Source organism: Ciona robusta, chromosome 1 (assembly GCF_009617815.1).
Source record: "Ciona robusta chromosome 1, ASM961781v2".
Classification (NCBI taxonomy): Eukaryota; Metazoa; Chordata; class Ascidiacea; order Phlebobranchia; family Cionidae; genus Ciona; species Ciona robusta.
The window spans coordinates 11,524,727-11,544,118 of NC_143235.1; the positions used below are offsets into that span (position 1 = coordinate 11,524,727).

Consider the following 19,392-nt stretch of genomic DNA (forward strand, 5'->3'; position numbering starts at 1 on the left):
AACTGGTATTTTAAAACACAGTTACAATAAGACCGCTACTCTGATCAAAACAGAATTTAGAAGAACGCGTGTATTCTTAGGCTGACGTCTACTGTTCAAGCAACAATACTTCGTGATAATGACGTCATCGAAGTCAGTGGCTTTGTGACGTAACCACATCCGCACAATAGGCTTCGGACCACTACACATAGGTGTGGCGCGAACTATTTAGTGATAAGGGGAAATTATACATTCATACAAAACATGCGATAATATTCGGACGAAAAAACATATTCAGTAAAAAGAGTAGTTCCACATACTGCCGGACATGTTAAAATAAAACTTCGGTCATCCTGCCCAAAGTTAGTAGAAGTTAATTCTGCCCAATGGCTACCGGTAAAGAAATTTCGCATGGTTATGACGTGCAATTATGACGTCATTATCGAAGTGGATTTTCTTTCGGCAGCTGCATATAGTTGAATCGATCGCTGGTAGCTACAGCGGCTGGTATTGAATAAACGACAAAAGCATGCGAGTCGATGAAGGGATTATATTTCCATAAAATCACCCAAAAATAATCTTAAGAGAAATTTGGTCACAAACTGGTGACACTCCGTACACAGAAACGCGACTCAGCGCCACTAAATCTCCCAAATTAATCCACAAGTTTCACTTCTGTTGCCTTTCGGAAACACACAGTACACTGCAGTACATAACTTCGCCCACCGACGATCTGCCGTTCACCTAATCAGTCATATCGAAGTAATCAATCACATTCGACTTATCGGTTGAGGAACTGCCAGCGGCAGGTGTTACACGCTGGTGAGGTGGGGCATATTTTTTTACAGATGGTTTAACCTCTGGCCGAGATACTGAAGGTCGTACGGCGTCTTGAGAAGTCACCTGCGGGAATCTGGGTCCATTATTCCGGCCGTCAGACGCAGGAGTCAACCGATGTAACGAAGATCGAGGGACTTCGTAACGAGTAGAAGACGGCTTAAATGTCGAAGCAGTAGCGCCGCCAGTGGATGGTTTACGGTTGAAAATCCCAGGACGTCCGGTCGCTTCAGAGGATTTGGCCGAACGAAGAGAAACCAGCTTAACCGAGCTAAGAACTCGCCTAAATGAATATTAAACGTCTTTAAATCCACATTGAGCGAAAAAAAGCAGAACGCTGACGCACAAATTTATGATGAAACATATAAAGGAAACAGTAGTATACACTTTACCGTCAGTACGCACCGCAACCAAAATACAAAAAATGACCACTTACCCTTTTGGTTGTACTGACTTTGCACTCGCGTACGTTTTTTCTGTCGTCACTTGTTCCATTATGAAGTCACTAAGTAGGGGCGTCGGCTGTTTGCTGACGTTTTTTGTTGCTGTAGCAACCACGTTACGGTTAGGTTCTTCGTCCAAGCTTTCACTTTTACACTGGAATGCCTCAGCTAACTCGTGCACAGCCTGCAACGAAATTTGTTTTACAGATAACTGAATCAAGTTGTAAAAGTGGGGTGTTGTAAATGAAGAAGAGAAAAGTTTTACTGAAAAGTTGTTGGCGCCCAAAACCGTTTTTTATGGCTGTACAACTGCAGCGATCCTTCAGGGGTAGTAAAGATCTGCCCAACGGATCAAATATATACAACCTTTACATTTGTGGTTGCAAGTAGGATTAAATAGTTGTTTTCAAAACGCGCCGAAAAATCAAGTCTGTCTGCCGTTTGTGAAGATGGAATAAATAAATGCGAGCAAGTGCAAGTTGCACTGTGCAACTTGTAATATTATAAAATGTATCATACCCATGGGAGCATTGTGTGTAAATGGGTAATGGACTAATGGTTATATGTGCACTAAGTAGTTATAGGCACCAACTTGTACGAAAAGTTAAAATTAAAAACCATACCAAACCTAAGTGATATAAACACCTGTCTCTTATCTCTCTTCATAGAAGGAAACGGATGCGATTGTTTTGTTGTATCCAACCAACTTACTGATTCAACCAGGTTTATCAAGTCTTTTTCCACAGTTCGTATAAAAGCAAGGTCGGTTCTGTATAAGTTCGATTGTAAGTTTTTTTGTTTTTTTTCCTAATCAAGTGGTGTTAATAAAACTAAAATTGACGACGTTTTAGAGTAATTAGCGTTGAACTGTAAATTTGATGTCAAACTTTAGATCAGCAAAGTTCTAAACCAGAAAACTACTACTCTTAAACCTCATACATATTGTATAGTTACAGCCTCTGTTTACTTACAGACCAAACATTTATTGTGTGAATATTTACAGTAGAACAAATATGAAATCTATGGACATAAATGAAAAAATGGTGTTTTAGAAGATCACCGAACCAAAATATTGTTACATGTTGGAAATTATAAAGCATACGTACTTAGCCATGTTCATAAGGAAATCTGAATATTGTTGCTTTAATTTCGAACCATACTCAGCATCTGATATCCGAAGGGCTTCAGCAAATCGTTTGTTTCTTGCAGCGATACTGCATTCCTCATCGCATTGTAAACCCCTGGATGGTCAAACAATGTTGAATGAGTGTAACTTATTTATCTGCAAATGGTAAGGCAACAACAGTCGTTATAACATGGGTGTTTTATTTCACACTTTGTACCCACTTTTGAGTTATCTGTGAAACTTTTTGGTCAATTACGTTACATCTTTTAATTAAATTGCCACAAGGCCCTCAAAAAGTCACCAATTTCATACTGAAAATTTTTACCAGTGTATGCTGCAGCAGACAGAGTGTTAGAAAATTGTTTTTAAGTTATCCATGCAGCCTGCTAGAGTGAAGCATTTTTTACTTGTTTTATGTTTAATTTTTAACTTGGGAACTGAAAAACCCAGGTGAGTTTTTGTTAATAACACTTTCTTTTATAAAATGATACTTGAATTTAGTGATTTCTAAAGAAACTGTGGCCTAATAATAAATATATGATCAAATAAATTTGAAAACAGGCATGACAAGTCACATCTGCCACCACTTACTTGTAGTACTGTGGGGTAAATTAAATGGGATATTGTTACTGTGAGGTAAGATAGGATAATACCTAAACCTCATGTTTTCTCTTTTGTTTCTAACAATTAACAACCCTCTCTTAGAGTTCCTGGCAGGGCTACAGTTATAACATATTGCACTCTTAACAGAATGACCTGACATTTGCATGTAAGAAAAAAATCCTAGGACACATGGCACATCCTGGCCTAAATCCTAGGACACATGGTGTGCTAGCTGTGGAACTGGCCCATAAAATAAATCAATCTCATTCAACAAACCTGGTCTGTAGCATTTTATCAATGTTAATTGCGTCGTTAGATTTGGTAGCAAAAGCTGCCGAACTCATGCTCTGATAAACAGCGCCACCCGCTGAGCATTCCACCTGCTCTTCACGTCTGCCACATTCACATTTCACGGTTACCTAGCAACCAGTGGTCAACACCGTTACACATAATTACATCATGCAGCAAATAAGACAGTTTTAATATTGGAAAAGTAACACGCATTTTTTTGCTACACTTATCCCATTGTTAGTAATAGTTACATCCCTTTAAAAAAATATTTTTTAAATCTGAATTAACTTTTTTTTGTTTTTTATTCTCAAAATAATTTTTAATACATGTAGTCTTACCGTGGCTTGGCATAGAGTATTAGGGCATGGGCCACCATAATGACAAGGGTTGGCACATGGGTGTATGCATTCAACACGCATTATACTACAAGGTTGTTTGCATGGTTCACCATCTTCACAGCATGCACCTCTGTTATTAAGAATTTTTATTTTAGAAAAGTTATAAAATTTTGCTAAAAAAATACAAAATATTTGTTAAAAAATATAAAAATATAAAATAGTTGTTGACAAAAATATAAAAAAAAGCATAAAATATTTGTTGAAAAATGTAAAATGTTTAAAAAATATATAAAATACTTGTTGACAAAAATATAAAAAAAACATGAAAAATTTGTTGAAAAAATATAAAATGTTTATTGTAATGGGAGTTGTTCAAAAAGAAAATACTATGCATGGTGTATATATACAACATGATTGCTGTAATATGAACCAATAAGCAAATGAAGGATACATGAAGATAATTATAAAGGTTGCTTAAAACAATTTGTTTGCTATTTCTTTAATTGTAAACAATATGAATATTTAGTTCATTAAAATCAATAAGACTGACTTGTGACAAGGCCGCTGACACTTATGTCCGCAGGCGAGCATCTTCGAGCACGGAGCACCGCATGATACATTGGTGATATGACACATAATGTTACCACGTACAGTACGACCACAGTTGCAAGTTTTCTTCACTAGTTCAACACAAGGAGGACAATTCTCTTCCGTATGGCACGAGTGCCGAACTAAAAAAATATATATTAGTGACAAGATTGTTTGAGGTTTGTACATACAAACAAATGATAATTTTGAATTCAAATTTATAAAAAAAATACTTTATTATATTGCTCATTCTCAGTCTGAGAGCAGTATTTAGTGAAAAAATTTTCAGGAAATTTAGTCATTTTAGTGTACTAGCAAATGTATCACATTGCAAATTAAAGTTATTCTGAAAAAAATTGTATTAAAATATAAATCAAGTTTAACCAAGCAAAAACCAGTCAACAGCAAAAAACAAGTCATTAAATATGAATCAGGTTAAACCTGGCAAAACACATTTCTTACTTGGATGTGTGCATGGGTGCATCCTTGTGCATTCATTATTACACTCTGGTGGTTTCATTCCACATGGAATTGGGGGGAAAATAACTTTATCGTTGCAGTAACACCTCAGCTCATCAAAGCTTACATTATAACAAGTATGGCACGCACCACGGTGACAAGTCTCGTCACAACGATGGTTGCCGCATGTAAGCTTGCGTCCACATATTTGCATACACGCATGCTCAGTGTCCTGGAAAATATTATATGTATAAATACCGTTGTTGCCAGTAATATAGTAGGGGGGGGGGGAAGATGTGACACCTTTTTATTTCATTTTTTTGTCTCATTTGGTAGTAAACAAAAAACATTCAAAGAACTATAAAACTGTATCCTGACAACTTAAATAGATCTTTGTTAATTGTTTAAAACACGATAACGGTATATTTGGATATTATTTGCTAAAGGTGTCCCATCTTCCCCCACCCTACTAGTACTATACATACTTTTTTGTACACCAGCATTTCTGGTATTGTTATATAGTTTGTTGTTATTATTACACATAGTAAAAAAATAAAGTTATTTAATGTCTGTTACAGTTTTCTATATATGCCACAGAACTTTTAGAATTCATAGTTCATACATTACCTCATATTTTATTAATGCCAACGTGTTTGAATTATTATGATTTAGAACAGGCTCAAAAAGATACATCACTAATTATCCAGGAATATGATAATTTAAAAATATATAAATAAAGTGACCTTAAATTTTGTTTGTACAAGTTTGAAAGAATTTTTTATAGAAAACCTTGCTATTGAGTTTTGCACTTAAAAGTTTTTAACCAAAATTAAAGTAATACTGGGCTACTGGCTAACTCTGGCCCAAATCCGAAGACCCCTAATATACACCATTGTAGAATGAATTGCCCCATACAATTTAGCTTGATAAAGTATTTAATGTTTCACTGTTACATAACAGGTATGGTTCAATATATGGGATACAAACAATCCTGACCCAAATCCTAGGACATATAGCGTGCCACACTGCGGAACCTCACCCGTATAGAATAGAGTGGTCTAATATGATGGTATAAAAAATACTCACTCACAAAGTAACATACTTGGTAACTGGTAAGCAGGCACTGGGTGTTTAAAATAGAATATCCGTGTTAAAATGATTGTCGTTTTCCGGCCACGCGAGAATAAAGTAAGTTACATTCACTCATTAATTTATCATATGTAACTCGGGGTCCTTACCAGACAACACATCTGACCACATTTATGTTTTCCACATTTTCGCTTCTTATTACATCTCCTGTCACAAATATAAGTTTCCATCTTCACAAACTCACTGCATGGAACTTCCTTCTCTGACTTGCCACACCTGTCAATCAAACAAGAGTCTAAAACTGTCAATCAAACGTCAAGATATAGTTTCAAATAGTTGCTTTAAAATAAAGAGTTAATTAATATAATCCCTCATTCAGGCCTCACACACTATTTACAGACCTGGAAAAACTTGTTTTGCTGCTTTAGATAGTTTAACATCAGTATTTAAGTAATTATTACCCATCAAACTTGTATATAATATACGTAAATAAAAATTGATGGTTTAAACATTTCATACAGATATGTATGAAAGGTGCAAACTTAATAAAGTTAAGTTTTTGGCACAATATTCAATTCCACATTACTTTATCATTGATTATCACATTACCTGCACTTAATGGTGCTCTCCCCGTCCACACATGGTAAACAGGGTCCATGATGACACGGCAGTTTACATAAGTGAATCTCCTCACCCCCACATGATGTAGGTTTGTTGCATATCTGTAGCGAATATCAGGATTTTAAAACAAAGTCTGACTTAAAAAAATATATCAAGATATTTTAAAATTGATAATCAAAATTAAAATGTAGACATAAAGATGTGAAAATTTTTACTCATTTTTTATATACAGTAGGGTGGAGGAAGACGAGACTCATTGAGCACATAATATCCAAATATCCTGATGGTGTTTTAAACAATTAACAACGGTCTATAGGAGTCTTGAGGACATGGTTTTATATTTCTTTGAATGTTTTGTTGTTTTCTAACAAATGGGTCGAGAAAATATAATGGAAAAGTGTCCTATCTCCCCCAACCCTACTATACCTTAGCAGAGTGCTACACGTTAAGTAATCATACAGAATGATACGCGTTCAGTAATCAAACAAAATGAAATAGCAGGATTGGCATCATTTGTGTTACATTCCAATAAACCCATTATACCTTGCCACACGTAGGGACAGGATCCGTACATATTTTCCTCCTAATCTCCGTCCCATCTTCCCCCTTCATATCGGACAACTTGGTCTGTGTACAAGGACAAACTTTAAGTAGTGATGGGAGTAGTGGGCATGGTTTACAAGCACCAGGATGACACAAATCTTCACATTTGTGGTTGCCGCATAGCAGAGTTCTGTGAAAAAAAATGTTGTTTGTTACCATGAAGCAATCGTAGACCACAAAACAAATTAAATTACATGACTGATATTTAAACAACATAACAGTAGCAAAACACTTTTCTCCAAATTAGACAGATATTTAAACCATTAAAAGTAAGAAAAAATAAACAAAAATGTATCTGAAAGAGAGAGATTTTAATTTTTATATTCAAAAATTATTCTTTAGTCAAAACTGTTCTTAAGTAAATTATGTAAAATTTTATAACCAAAATTTTCTTTTTAAGTAACAAATTTTTTTTTTAAGTAACAAATTTTTTTTTTAGGTAACAAATTTTTTAAGGCTAAATTATAAAATTTTATAACCAAAATTTTTTTTTGAGTGAACACTTTTCTAAAACAAATTCTGACACAATATCTCGTACATACTTGCCACACACATTCGCACACGAGTAACAACCTTCGTCTTTATCAAGTGGTTGCTTGTTATGTTCATTTGAACCACAGTTAACTTCCCTTACACTTCCACCACAGTAACAACCTGGTGGGAAAGTTTGTTATTTTATTGCGAAAAAAAATTATTTAAAAAAACAGACAAAATAAATGTAAAAATTTAAACCATAGGCTATTACAAGATTTTAATGAAAAAGAAAAAAAAGTTTAAAACTTGGAGTTTAGAATCTAATTAACATAAATTACTAGGTAACCAGATGCCAGAAAAATCTAGACATATAATTTTTAATTTCTAAAGCATAGATACACAAACTGAGTTTCATGGAAAATTACCAACATGTTTGGAAAACCCATGTCTAAGTGTAGAATTACAAAAAGGTAACTAAGGTTATACCGAATTTTATTAAATCAACCAAAAATGAATCACCAAACTGTTAATTTTTTGGAAAATTGCTAATTTGTTACCAAATTATTACTATTAAATATTAATTTATGTCTAATGCTTTGGTCAACATTATTTACAAGTCTTTTCACAAATCTTTAAAAAAAATTATAAAACTTCCTTTTAGAGAATTTTCTCTCTGCTTACTTTGTTTAACTATGACATCACAGTCCTCGCATTTTCCGGCGTGACAAACTTTCTCACAAAAATGACGACCGCATTTCTTCTTCTTTCCACACTTCTCCGAACACATAAAATTCTTCTGTTGGCTGCACCTGACACGCGAGGTTACGCGACCGCATCTGCATCTCTTCATTATAGTGGCCGGACACTGGGGACAGGGACCAGGGTGACACAAGCTGAAGAAAATGGGGGAATTTTAAAAAATGTTGATTTGGTTTTAGAATTTTGATTGTGTTTTTAATTTTCATCTATTCTTGCATGGGTGAAGTCTTTGTACGAAAATCCAGAGAATCAAATGTGGGGCAGAGATGGTCCAAGATTCCTTGCATTTTTATATGGTATGATTTTTATTATTGTCACAGAGGGGGGTGCAACATTTTATCCTGTGGTTTCTATAAAAAAAGTGGTTTCTATAAAAACATCATACAATAACAATCATTTTGTTACTTCTGCAAACAGGCATGGTATAAATAATATTTTAGCGGCACATTTGGTATAAACACGTAGTATATTTCCAAAGTTTGGGTCTGCCAAACGACAAAACTTCATTAGGGAATGTAATTATGTAACGCAACAGTAACACGCAGCAGAGGGTGGAAAAAAGGCGAGATAAACGTGAAAAGGCAGACGAAAACTTTGGAAATATACTATGTTTTATATCGAATGCGCCGCTAAAATATTACTCAGTAACCATCATACTCACATATTGCACGGGTGCTTACAGTCGGGATTATTCTTTCTCGCTTTTCCGCACAACTCGCCACACGAGTGCGGCATTTCACCTTTTCGATATTCCGGCTCTTTCAGTTTACCACAAAAGCAATAATATGACGCTGGTATCTTGGGTGTCACGTTTTGACAACCAGGGCATCTCCAACCAGATTCTAAATACAAAAACATCAATGGTTTAATACAGGCGTGTGCAACTTGCAAAGCCAGCTGAATATTTTTCACTGAATGTATTTAATGTGACAAGACAATAAAATAACATGGGTGTTTTCTTCAGAAATTTATGCCTCCAAACTCCATATTTCTACAAGGGAATAATAATTCTCTTAATATCATAAGATCAAAGACAAAAATAAACTATTGCTGGTGCATACAAGCCAATGTTAAATAAACTTAGGCCCGCGGGTTAATCCAATAGTTTATACTTGGCTCCAGTAATAAAGGTTAACACATTCTGATCCTTTATAATTACGTTTATAACTCTCTTTCATATTTTTTCATAATTATTTTTCATAATTTTTATAATCGTAAGTATTTCAGTTTCCCTCCTTCGGGTAGGAAGATTTAAACCAGAGATGTTACATTACCATGATATCAAAGCTCCAAAAATATCAATTTATTAATAAGGCTGAATAAGAGCAGCCCTGGGATCTGGTTTGTCGACACTGTTTAATAAACCGTCTGCAATATTGCTGGCGAATTTTTAATAGCTGTTGGTAAATGGTAGCCAACGCAGTTTTTGTAAGTCTTAATTGTTGCATTTAGTAACACAAAAAAATTGGGGTAATACGTCAACTATTGCCTAAATCCCATATCTTTCACGGGAACCTTACCAAAAGAGAGTTAAACATAAAATAAAAGAATGTGGTTTTACATTGTTTAAATTATTTCAATGCAAAACATGTGATTTCAATATTATCACAATTCACTAATTAATAGCATACAACATCATTCAAACTCAAAAAAGTGGACAAAACATTTATGGGAATAGTATTACAACCTTATACATCATCTTGACAGTGATAAATGAACAAAAAATAAAGGTAATAATTTTATACGTAGCTTTGAAAGTAAACCACCTGCAATACCCTTACTTCTAAAGATCTAATTACCAATACTGTTTCCACAGCATATTTTTTTCAAACAAAATATAAAAACTTGATTCCACCAAATTCCCTACTACCAACCTTCCATTCTGGCTGCAGGAGATCTTGCCCATTTCTTAATACATCCCATGTGAAAAACATTGTAGCACGTCCCACAGCTCCATACTGCCTGCGGTGGTCGCACATGATCGCAACACACCATACATTCATAAGTGCCGGACGTTAATTGCTCATGCAGAACCGCTGTAATATTAAGCAGTTATGTGCAAACAATGATAATTTTTTTAAAATATTAGTGCTGACAATAATTTGGAAAGCATTAAAAAAATGTGCAGCTAGTTACTAGTTTGCAACCTTACTTAGTTTTTATATAAACGTTACAATTATTTTATGGTTTGCATTTGCACAGCCAAATGGTTTGCATTTGCACAGCCAAATTCCAAGCTTTCTTAAACAGTTTCCAAAGAAATTAAATTGTATACTTAAATCTAGGCATTATCCTATTTTTTTTAATACACTAATACAAGAAAAAGAATAAAACTTAAAAAGAAAGATTTTAATGTAAAAAAATAACACATATTTATCAATAAATGAAATATTTTACTTTAAATATTTGACTTACAAGCTTGGTCTCTTTTATCAACTTTCATAACTTCAGATTTTTTACTTTCTGTTAAAAAAATTTAAATTAAAAAATCAATAAATAAAGTGAAATGTCACAATGCATTTGTGATGTCATATTGCTAGTTTGTTAGAACATGTTAAATTAAATTTAGTTCCATCTTGAAATTTGTGCAAACACACCCCTTTATATAAAAGTGTGTATTTATATATATATATATATATATATACCTTTGGAAGAAATTCTTTTTGTTGCCTTTTCCTAAATAAAAAAGAAGAAATCACCAAAAAGTTTCTAACAATCATAATTTAATATCTATATTTAATATTTTCCATTCAATAAGAGTAAGAAGTTAGGGAAAAACCATATTACTTTAATATCACATACATATACCAGCATACCCCTCTTATTAGGGCAAGATTCTGTGGCGATTAAAAGCAAAAGTTTTATTTTATGAGTACTACAGTTACAATTACATGAAAAATAATGTTTGCAAATATATACACTCTGATTGGTAGCAATGAAAACATACGTATTTCCCTGTTTAAGAAGCCAATTAAGCATCTCAATCAATTAGGCAACTTTGGAGATTAAATTGACATTCAAAAATGTCATGCTTGTCTTTATCAGTTATAACCAATATTATATGTCAGAAACAAATACCTCAGACAACTTGTTTTCATTCTTTGCTCTTGCCTCAGACTTTTTATTGCTCGAGTCTAAATAATGAAAGCAGGTTCACAAAAACTACAATAACCTTGCAGTTTGGGTTATATAACTTATAAATAGAACAATACAAACAGATTGGGAAGTTAAACATTAATGAATACATACAATTCATTTGAAGGGTAAATAAGGCGTGAAAGGAAATGCATTTCCCTTAACTACATTAAATTATCCTTATTTTGTAATGTAGTTAGACTGGATACATTTATGTTTATTCATGTGTGTTTTATTCATAAGCATCCAATTAACAACATTTCCTTAATCCTTTATGGTTTAGTTATTACATACAATTTCTTATGAGCCAAATCTGGCCCATATCCAAATTACTCGACAAGGACTTTACTTACATAGAAAAGAATGCCAGAAACTTTAGATACACATACAAATATTTCACCTTTTTTTTGTCGGTTCGGATTTTCAACTCCATTAACTTTCTGGTGGCTAAATCGTATTGGTTGCTTAGAAGACTGCAACAATACAAAATGTAAATGGTAGCAAACAATACAAGATCATTAATTATTTTCATTTTGCGACTTTTATAGTTCTAATAAAATATTTTTATAATGGAAATAGAATCACACCACAACTGAAATTAATAAAATAAATAGGTATATAGTACAAATAAACTAACATGTGATCTTTTCTCTTTGTTGTTTTTCGATGATGAATGTTCATCAGCGAATTGCATATTGACTTCTCCACTTGCACCAGCTTCCTTTACGTTGCGTTGACGACTAAAACGACGCGATTTTCTGCATTACAAATATCAATAAACAAGTTACAATGCCAATAGGGGAAAGAATCAAGAAATAAACTTTGTATCTTATTTCTGGTTAGAAATTTAAATAGACCTTTCTTATTTTCAATGAATTTCAGAGTAAACGTCCAATTAAAAACTTGAGTTATTTAAATGGATGTTTCCATAAAGACTAATCCAGCAATTCATTTTGCCATAAACATAATTAGTTAATTACCTACATTTAAAAACCTTAAGATTTGCATAATTGAAACTATTCTAAAACGTTTACCCACTTCATTGACAATATACTAAGAAATATAGTAGGGAAGATGTGACACCTTTTCTTTCAATTTTTTCGTCCCATTTGGTAGCAAACCAAAAAAATTCGAAGAATCATAGAAACGTATCTTCACGGCTCCCATACAATGACAATGTTGTTATTTGTTTAAAAAACGATCAGGATATTTAAATATTATGTGCCAAAGGTGTCCCGTCTTCCCCCCACCCTACTATATTAAACTGTAAAAGAAATCGTTACCAAGCAAAACTGTTAATTTAGGCGATTCAAAGGTATTCTTGCGTAAAACTTATTTCAAAATTTTGACTAACCCAGCTGCTGAAGCATTATCCATTAATGTTGTTCTTTGGAATGAATTAGTTTCTGGATAACCTACAGTTGCATCTTCCGTGTAGTAGTTTGGTTCAAATCCATGCGCCATGTTAACCATTGGGAAAGTGCTACTTCCTCCTATGGCACAAATACAATTGTTAATCTTGAACTTTAGTGTCTGTTAGAAGTTTAACTTGATAATATTGAAACATAAATGACACTTTTGTCTGCTAGGTGTAGCGACCATGCTTATTTTCTTCCAATTAAATGTGAACCTTTTTTTAACTGTAAGCGAGTTTGTTGTTTTGTAGCAATATCTTTTTTTCCATTTCCAATCAAAGAGACAGATAATGGTATTATTATATCAATATTATTATAAACACCAGGTTTATTAAATTTGTTACATTCTAGAACAAAAATAAATGAGCATCACGCTATACTAGGCTTATTTAGTGTAAATACTTAAATTAATGAGTATTTTTAATGTTTACAATAAAAACATTATGTGTCATAGGAATAACGCAATAAATTCAATAATCAGCATGTCTTGTCTATTCAATTGACACAAAAAAACATATTTAGGCACGCTTAAAGGTTTAGCGCCTATCTAGGATTATGATAAATAAATGCCCCCTCCCATTTTTTTTCGAAACCCACTGAAACAGTTTCTGAATAGCGTGAGACATGCAAAATAAAAAGATATGAAAAATATGAGATGAAAATAAATAAATTTTTGTTGTGTGCTTACCAGTCATACCATAATGGGGACCAAAATACGTTGGTGGATTGGTGAAACCAGCAGGTGATCCATAATACAAGTTATGCTGATGGTAATTCCCATCATAGTTAACTTCATGAGGGATGTAACCTGAATACAGATATAACATTGATTGGCTGAAAGTAGTTCACTCAGCTGAGAATAGATTTGTACAACTATTACAAGTGTGACACTTTATTATTTAAATAAACTTAAACTTCTGACATTTTTCAAATAAAAAATTGTAATTTTAATAAAAACACATAAAGTTCTCCATGTTGGTTCAAACATTATCGCTATAATTGTTTTACAGCGCACACACCACACACCACGACACAACATTTAGATAAATTGAAATCCAAGGAAGTGGGAGAAAGTTAATCTCCATTAATGACCATAGCAAGATATATGCCACAATAACTCTAAACTACAAAAAACATGGATACAAAACCAATATGTATCGAAACACTACAGCCTAAAAGTACCAACTTAGAACTTATACTGCCAAAATGAACCAAAAAATAAGAGTTGTTGGTTATATTTTAATAGTTTGCAAAATACTTTAAAATCTATTAATTGCAATGAACACCAACCTGAATGAGGTCCACCATAAAAATCAGCTACCGGTACATCTTGGTGGTATTGCTCACTTTGGGATCCATGATGATGATGGGAATATCTTCTACTTAGATTATCCTGAAGAGAAAACAAAATTAAAATTGAAAGTAATGATTTTTGGGTGTGACCAATCGCATAAAAGAGTTGGTATTTCCAGGTGTTTGGGTAATGGGCTAATCTGGACAAGAACATCATTCACAAAGTATAAAAAAGTAATGATTTGCGATGTTATGAAGTAGACTACTTCAAGGCTTCTATTACGTTGCAATACAATTCTCATTTGTAGATTTAGCATCATAATTTCTAGAATTGGTCATGCCCATCCCATCGGAAAGTGATTCGATTGTGGGTGTTAAAATGCCCATGCCATGTAGTCGAAATATAGCAGTGCCATCTTTGTAGGTTATCTCCAACTTTGGTCCAAATCATACTAATGGAATCAAATGCCAACTGCCAACCTTCCACTCTTCCAGTATATTAAAGCTTAAAAATATTGACACATGTTTCATTTGCAGGAGAAGATAAAGATACAGTAGTGCCATCTCTTGATCGTTTTTCAGTTTGGTATGAATTTTACCAATAGAAATTTAATGCCAACCTTCTAGTTCAAAGCTTTAAAACAAAAAATAATGACACATACTTGATTTGCTGAATCATGGTTTCTCCCGTCAGGTGGGCCAGGAAATCCTCCATATACAGTTTTACCAAAGCTCATGACATTAAAGAACAAACAGACACAAACTTCTTTAACAGAACACTGCAAAGTATCTTCTCATTTAATAACAATCAAGATTGTTAAGTTTTACTTTTGCAGCAAGATATTTTTTATCAGCAATTTGTTTAGGATTCTCAGTTAAAAATACGTTTGGCATAGTTTTTTGTCAAATTTTTTACTTTTTTATTGAGATTGATTACCATTACCAGTGACTTGTCTGCGAATTTGCTGGTTTTTGTCCGAATCAGCAAAATCTTGCAGATAATTGGGAAAAACCAAAAAGTTTACTCCCGTAAGCCATTCTTCTATTATAGGATAGCTACTGTTCAAATAATAAACTGAAATTTAGGCGCATATTCACCACTTTGGTCCATGTTAAGTTTTAAACTTTATCACATACAGGTTAAATAGCCCTCTGTGAGTCGTCGCAACAACGCCGGCGCGACGCCTACGACTGTTTGTATTGTATCAATACACAATCCTTGAGACCGAACTATACATATATAATATAGGTATATTATAGCTATATCCAGATTCCAGACGCTGCGCCATATGGTAAACACAGTCAATGAAATAAATGATTAAAGTACGAGAATGTGGGTTGTATTTATACTTAATACTCAAGATTATACAAACATATCATTACGTAGTGAACTATTTGTACGGCAGGAAATTAAACATTACATATTACCGAAACGTTGACCACTAAAATCCTGCCAGAATTCTGCTAGAATTACGCTAACAGAAAAATGACGTTGAAAGCGCAGTGTTGCCGGCAAAGTCAATAAAATATTTAGAGCAGGGTATAAATAAGAACTTATTTTTATAATTTTAAAAGATGTCCCGTCATTTTATTTGCAAAAATATAACGAATTCTTGTGAAGTAAAAAGGGTAAAAGCAATTTTTTTAAAATCGAGTTAACATTATTACCGAAAACCGCAAATTTTACCCCAAAAAGTGCTCATACTCAAATCGTCCTGCTAGGAAATCTGTAACTTTTAAATGCAAAAGGACAACGGATCTTGGTAAAGTGAACGTATCTCTTTAATTTAAAAAAATAAAATCGCGCCCCCATCGTAACGATTTTTTTTAAATCGAGTCAACATTATTACCGAAAACCGCGAATTTTACCCCAAAAAGTGCTCATATTCAAATCGTCCTGCTAGGAATTCTGTAACTTTTAAATGCAAAAGGACAACGGATCTTGGTAAAGTGAATGTATCTCTTTGATTTAAAAAAATAAAATCGCGCCCCTATCGTAACGATTTTTTTTAAATCGAGTCAACATTATTACCGAAAACCGCAAATTTTTTCTCTGTTTTGCGAATCGCTCAAGACCTTCCTGTGTTTTATCTGGAATTAGGTTTAAGTACCCTAAAACGCACTGTTAGCTATCGCCTTACGTATGTCTGCCCTGCGTTAACCCCCCCCCCGGGTGCGCCACTATCACTCATACCCTAATTATCTTAGCTAATTCTGTGCAGAGCAATAAGGCGCTTATTAAAGCGAACAGAATGAGTTGGTTTACTAATACTTACAAATACAGTGAAACTGTCAATCTAAAACGTTCTGGTACTGGTAAGTTATTCTATATTTAGTGATGAACTAAAACACATCATTAAAATCAGACCCTATGTTTGCTCTAAGTTTGATTAAGTTGTTTTAACTACTTCTTCGTCATTCGTGATTTTAGGTTTCACATTCCGTTTGTCTAATTAAACAAATTAGTTGATTGACCAGTGAAGTAATAATGTTGACTCGATTTAAAAAAAAATCGTTACGATGGAGGCGCGATTTTTATTTTTTTAAATCAAAGAGATACATTCACTTTACCAAGATCCGTTGTCCTTTTGCATTTAAAAGTTACAGAATTCCTAGCAGGACGGTTTGAACATGACCACTTTTTGGGTTAAAATTCGCGGTTTTCGGTAATAATATTGACTCGATTTTAAAAAAATTGTTACGATGGGGGCGCGATTTTATTTTTTTAAATCAAAGAGATACATTCACTTTACCAAGATCCGTTGTCCTTTTGCATTTAAAAGTTACAGAATTCCTAGCAGGACGATTTGAACATGAGCACTTTTTTGGATAAAATTCGCAGTTTTCCGTAATAATGATGACTCGATTTAAAAAAAATCGTTACGATGGGGGCGCGATTTTATTTTTTTTATCAGAGGGATACATTCACTCTACTAGAATCCGTTGTCCTTTTGCATTTAAAAGTTACAGAATTCCTAGCAGGACGGTTTGAACATGAGCACTTTTTTGGACAAAATTCGCAGTTTTCCGTAATAATGTTGACTCGATTTAAAAAAAATCGTTACGATGGAGGCGCGATTTTATTTTTTTAAATCAGAGGGATACATTCACTCTACTAGAATCCGTTGTCTTTTTGCATTTAAAAGTTACAGAATTCCTAGCAGGACGATTTGAATATGAGCACTTTTTGGAGTAAAATTCGCGGTTTTCGGTAATAATGTTGACTCGATTTAAAAAAAATCGTTACGATGGGGGCGCGATTTTATTTTTTTAAATCAAAGAGATACATTCACTTTACCAAGATCCGTTGTCCTTTTGCATTTAAAAGTTACAGAATTCCTAGCAGGACGATTTGAATATGAGCACTTTTTGGGGTAAAATTTGCGGTTTTCGGTAATAATGTTGACTCGATTTAAAAAAAATCGTTACGATGGGAGCGCGATTTTATTTTTTTAAATAAAAGAGATACATTCACTTTACCAAGATCCGTTGTCCTTTTGCATTTAAAAGTTACAGAATTCCTAGCAGGACGGTTTGAACATGACCACTTTTTGGGTTAAAATTCGCGGTTTTCGGTAATAATATTGACTCGATTTAAAAAAAATCGTTACGATGGGGGCGCGATTTTATTTTTTTAAATCAGAGAGAAACATTCACTTTACCAAGATCCGTTGTCCTTTTGCATTTAAAAGTTACAGAATTCCTAGCAGGACGGTTTGAACATGAGCACTTTTTTGGATAAAATTCGCAGTTTTCCGTAATAATGATGACTCGATTTAAAAAAAATCGTTACGATGGGGCGCGATTTTATTTTTTTAAATCAGAGGGATACATTCACTCTACTAGAATCCGTTGTCCTTTTGCATTTAAAAGTTACAGAATTCCTAGCAGGACAATTTGAATATGAGCACTTTTTGGGGTAAAATTCGCGGTTTTCGGTAATAATGTTGACTCGATTTAAAAAAAATCGTTACGATGGGGGCGCGATTTTATTTTTTTAAATCAGAGAGATACATTCACTTTACTAGAATCCGTTGTCCTTTTGCATTTAAAAGTTACAGAATTCCTAGCAGGACGATTTGAATATGAGCACTTTTTGGGGTAAAATTTGCGGTTTTCGGTAATAATGTTGACTCGATTTAAAAAAAATCGTTACGATGGGGGCGCGATTTTATTTTTTTAAATAAAAGAGATACATTCACTTTACCAAGATCCGTTGTCCTTTTGCATTTAAAAGTTACAGAATTCCTAGCAGGACGGTTTGAACATGACCACTTTTTGGGTTAAAATTCGCGGTTTTCGGTAATAATATTGACTCGATTTAAAAAAAATCGTTACGATGGGGGCGCGATTTTATTTTTTTAAATCAGAGAGAAACATTCACTTTACCAAGATCCGTTGTCCTTTTGCATTTAAAAGTTACAGAATTCCTAGCAGGACGGTTTGAACATGAGCACTTTTTTGGATAAAATTCGCAGTTTTCCGTAATAATGATGACTCGATTTAAAAAAAATCGTTACGATGGGGGCGCGATTTTATTTTTTTTTATCAGAGGGATACATTCACTCTACTAGAATCCGTTGTCCTTTTGCATTTAAAAGTTACAGAATTCCTAGCAGGACGGTTTGAACATGAGCACTTTTTTGGACAAAATTCGCAGTTTTCCGTAATAATGTTGACTCGATTTAAAAAAAATCGTTACGATGGAGGCGCGATTTTATTTTTTTAAATCAGAGGGATACATTCACTCTACTAGAATCCGTTGTCCTTTTGCATTTAAAAGTTACAGAATTCCTAGCAGGACGGTTTGAACATGAGCACTTTTTTGGACAAAATTCGCGGTTTTCCGTAATAATGTTGACTCGATTTAAAAAAAATCGTTACGATGGGGCGCGATTTTATTTTTTTAAATCAGAGGGATACATTCACTCTACTAGAATCCATTGTCTTTTTGCATTTAAAAGTTACAGAATTCCTAGCAGGACGATTTGAATATGAGCACTTTTTGGGGTAAAATTCGCGGTTTTCGGTAATAATGTTGACTCGATTTAAAAAAAATCGTTACGATGGGGGCGCGATTTTATTTTTTTAAATCAAAGAGATACATTCACTTTACCAAGATCCGTTGTCCTTTTGCATTTAAAAGTTACAGAATTCCTAGCAGGACGATTTGAATATGAGCACTTTTTGGGGTAAAATTTGCGGTTTTCGGTAATAATGTTGACTCGATTTAAAAAAAATCGTTACGATGGGAGCGCGATTTTATTTTTTTAAATAAAAGAGATACATTCACTTTACCAAGATCCGTTGTCCTTTTGCATTTAAAAGTTACAGAATTC

At 33.6% G+C, this 19,392-nt stretch overlaps 1 protein-coding gene across 1 annotated transcript; it reads right to left on the reverse strand.

Moving 5' to 3' along the window:
- Nucleotides 1-55: 55 nt before the first annotated feature.
- On the reverse strand, nucleotides 56-14,917 carry LOC149743204 (transcriptional repressor NF-X1-like). Its single transcript, XM_089887190.1, has 24 exons — nucleotides 14,716-14,917; nucleotides 14,051-14,153; nucleotides 13,449-13,568; nucleotides 12,700-12,838; nucleotides 11,983-12,103; nucleotides 11,746-11,818; nucleotides 11,289-11,344; nucleotides 10,856-10,886; nucleotides 10,626-10,673; nucleotides 10,085-10,246; nucleotides 8,872-9,052; nucleotides 8,133-8,344; nucleotides 7,520-7,631; nucleotides 6,918-7,107; nucleotides 6,363-6,475; nucleotides 5,903-6,029; nucleotides 4,668-4,896; nucleotides 4,168-4,348; nucleotides 3,618-3,747; nucleotides 3,265-3,407; nucleotides 2,366-2,500; nucleotides 1,905-2,028; nucleotides 1,253-1,443; nucleotides 56-1,099 (listed from the first exon to the last, which is right to left on the reverse strand). The coding sequence occupies exons 1-24, from the start codon at nucleotides 14,788-14,790 to the stop codon at nucleotides 724-726; spliced, it is 3,372 nt and encodes a 1,123-aa protein (XP_089743316.1). The 5' UTR covers nucleotides 14,791-14,917; the 3' UTR covers nucleotides 56-723.
- Nucleotides 14,918-19,392: the final 4,475 nt, after the last annotated feature.

What these genes read in the sequence shown, in the direction of transcription:
- LOC149743204 (XM_089887190.1), bottom strand. Translation starts at nt 14,790, where the DNA reads ATGAGCTTTGGTAAAACTGTATATGGAGGATTTCCTGGCCCACCTGAC. An exon ending in TGATAAAAGAGACCAAGCTT is followed by an intron (nt 10,247 to 10,625) that starts GTAAGTCAAATA and finishes TTAATATTACAG; the next exon opens with CGGTTCTGCATGAGCAATTA. An exon ending in GAGAGCACCATTAAGTGCAG is followed by an intron (nt 6,030 to 6,362) that starts GTAATGTGATAA and finishes TTTGATTGACAG; the next exon opens with GTGTGGCAAGTCAGAGAAGG.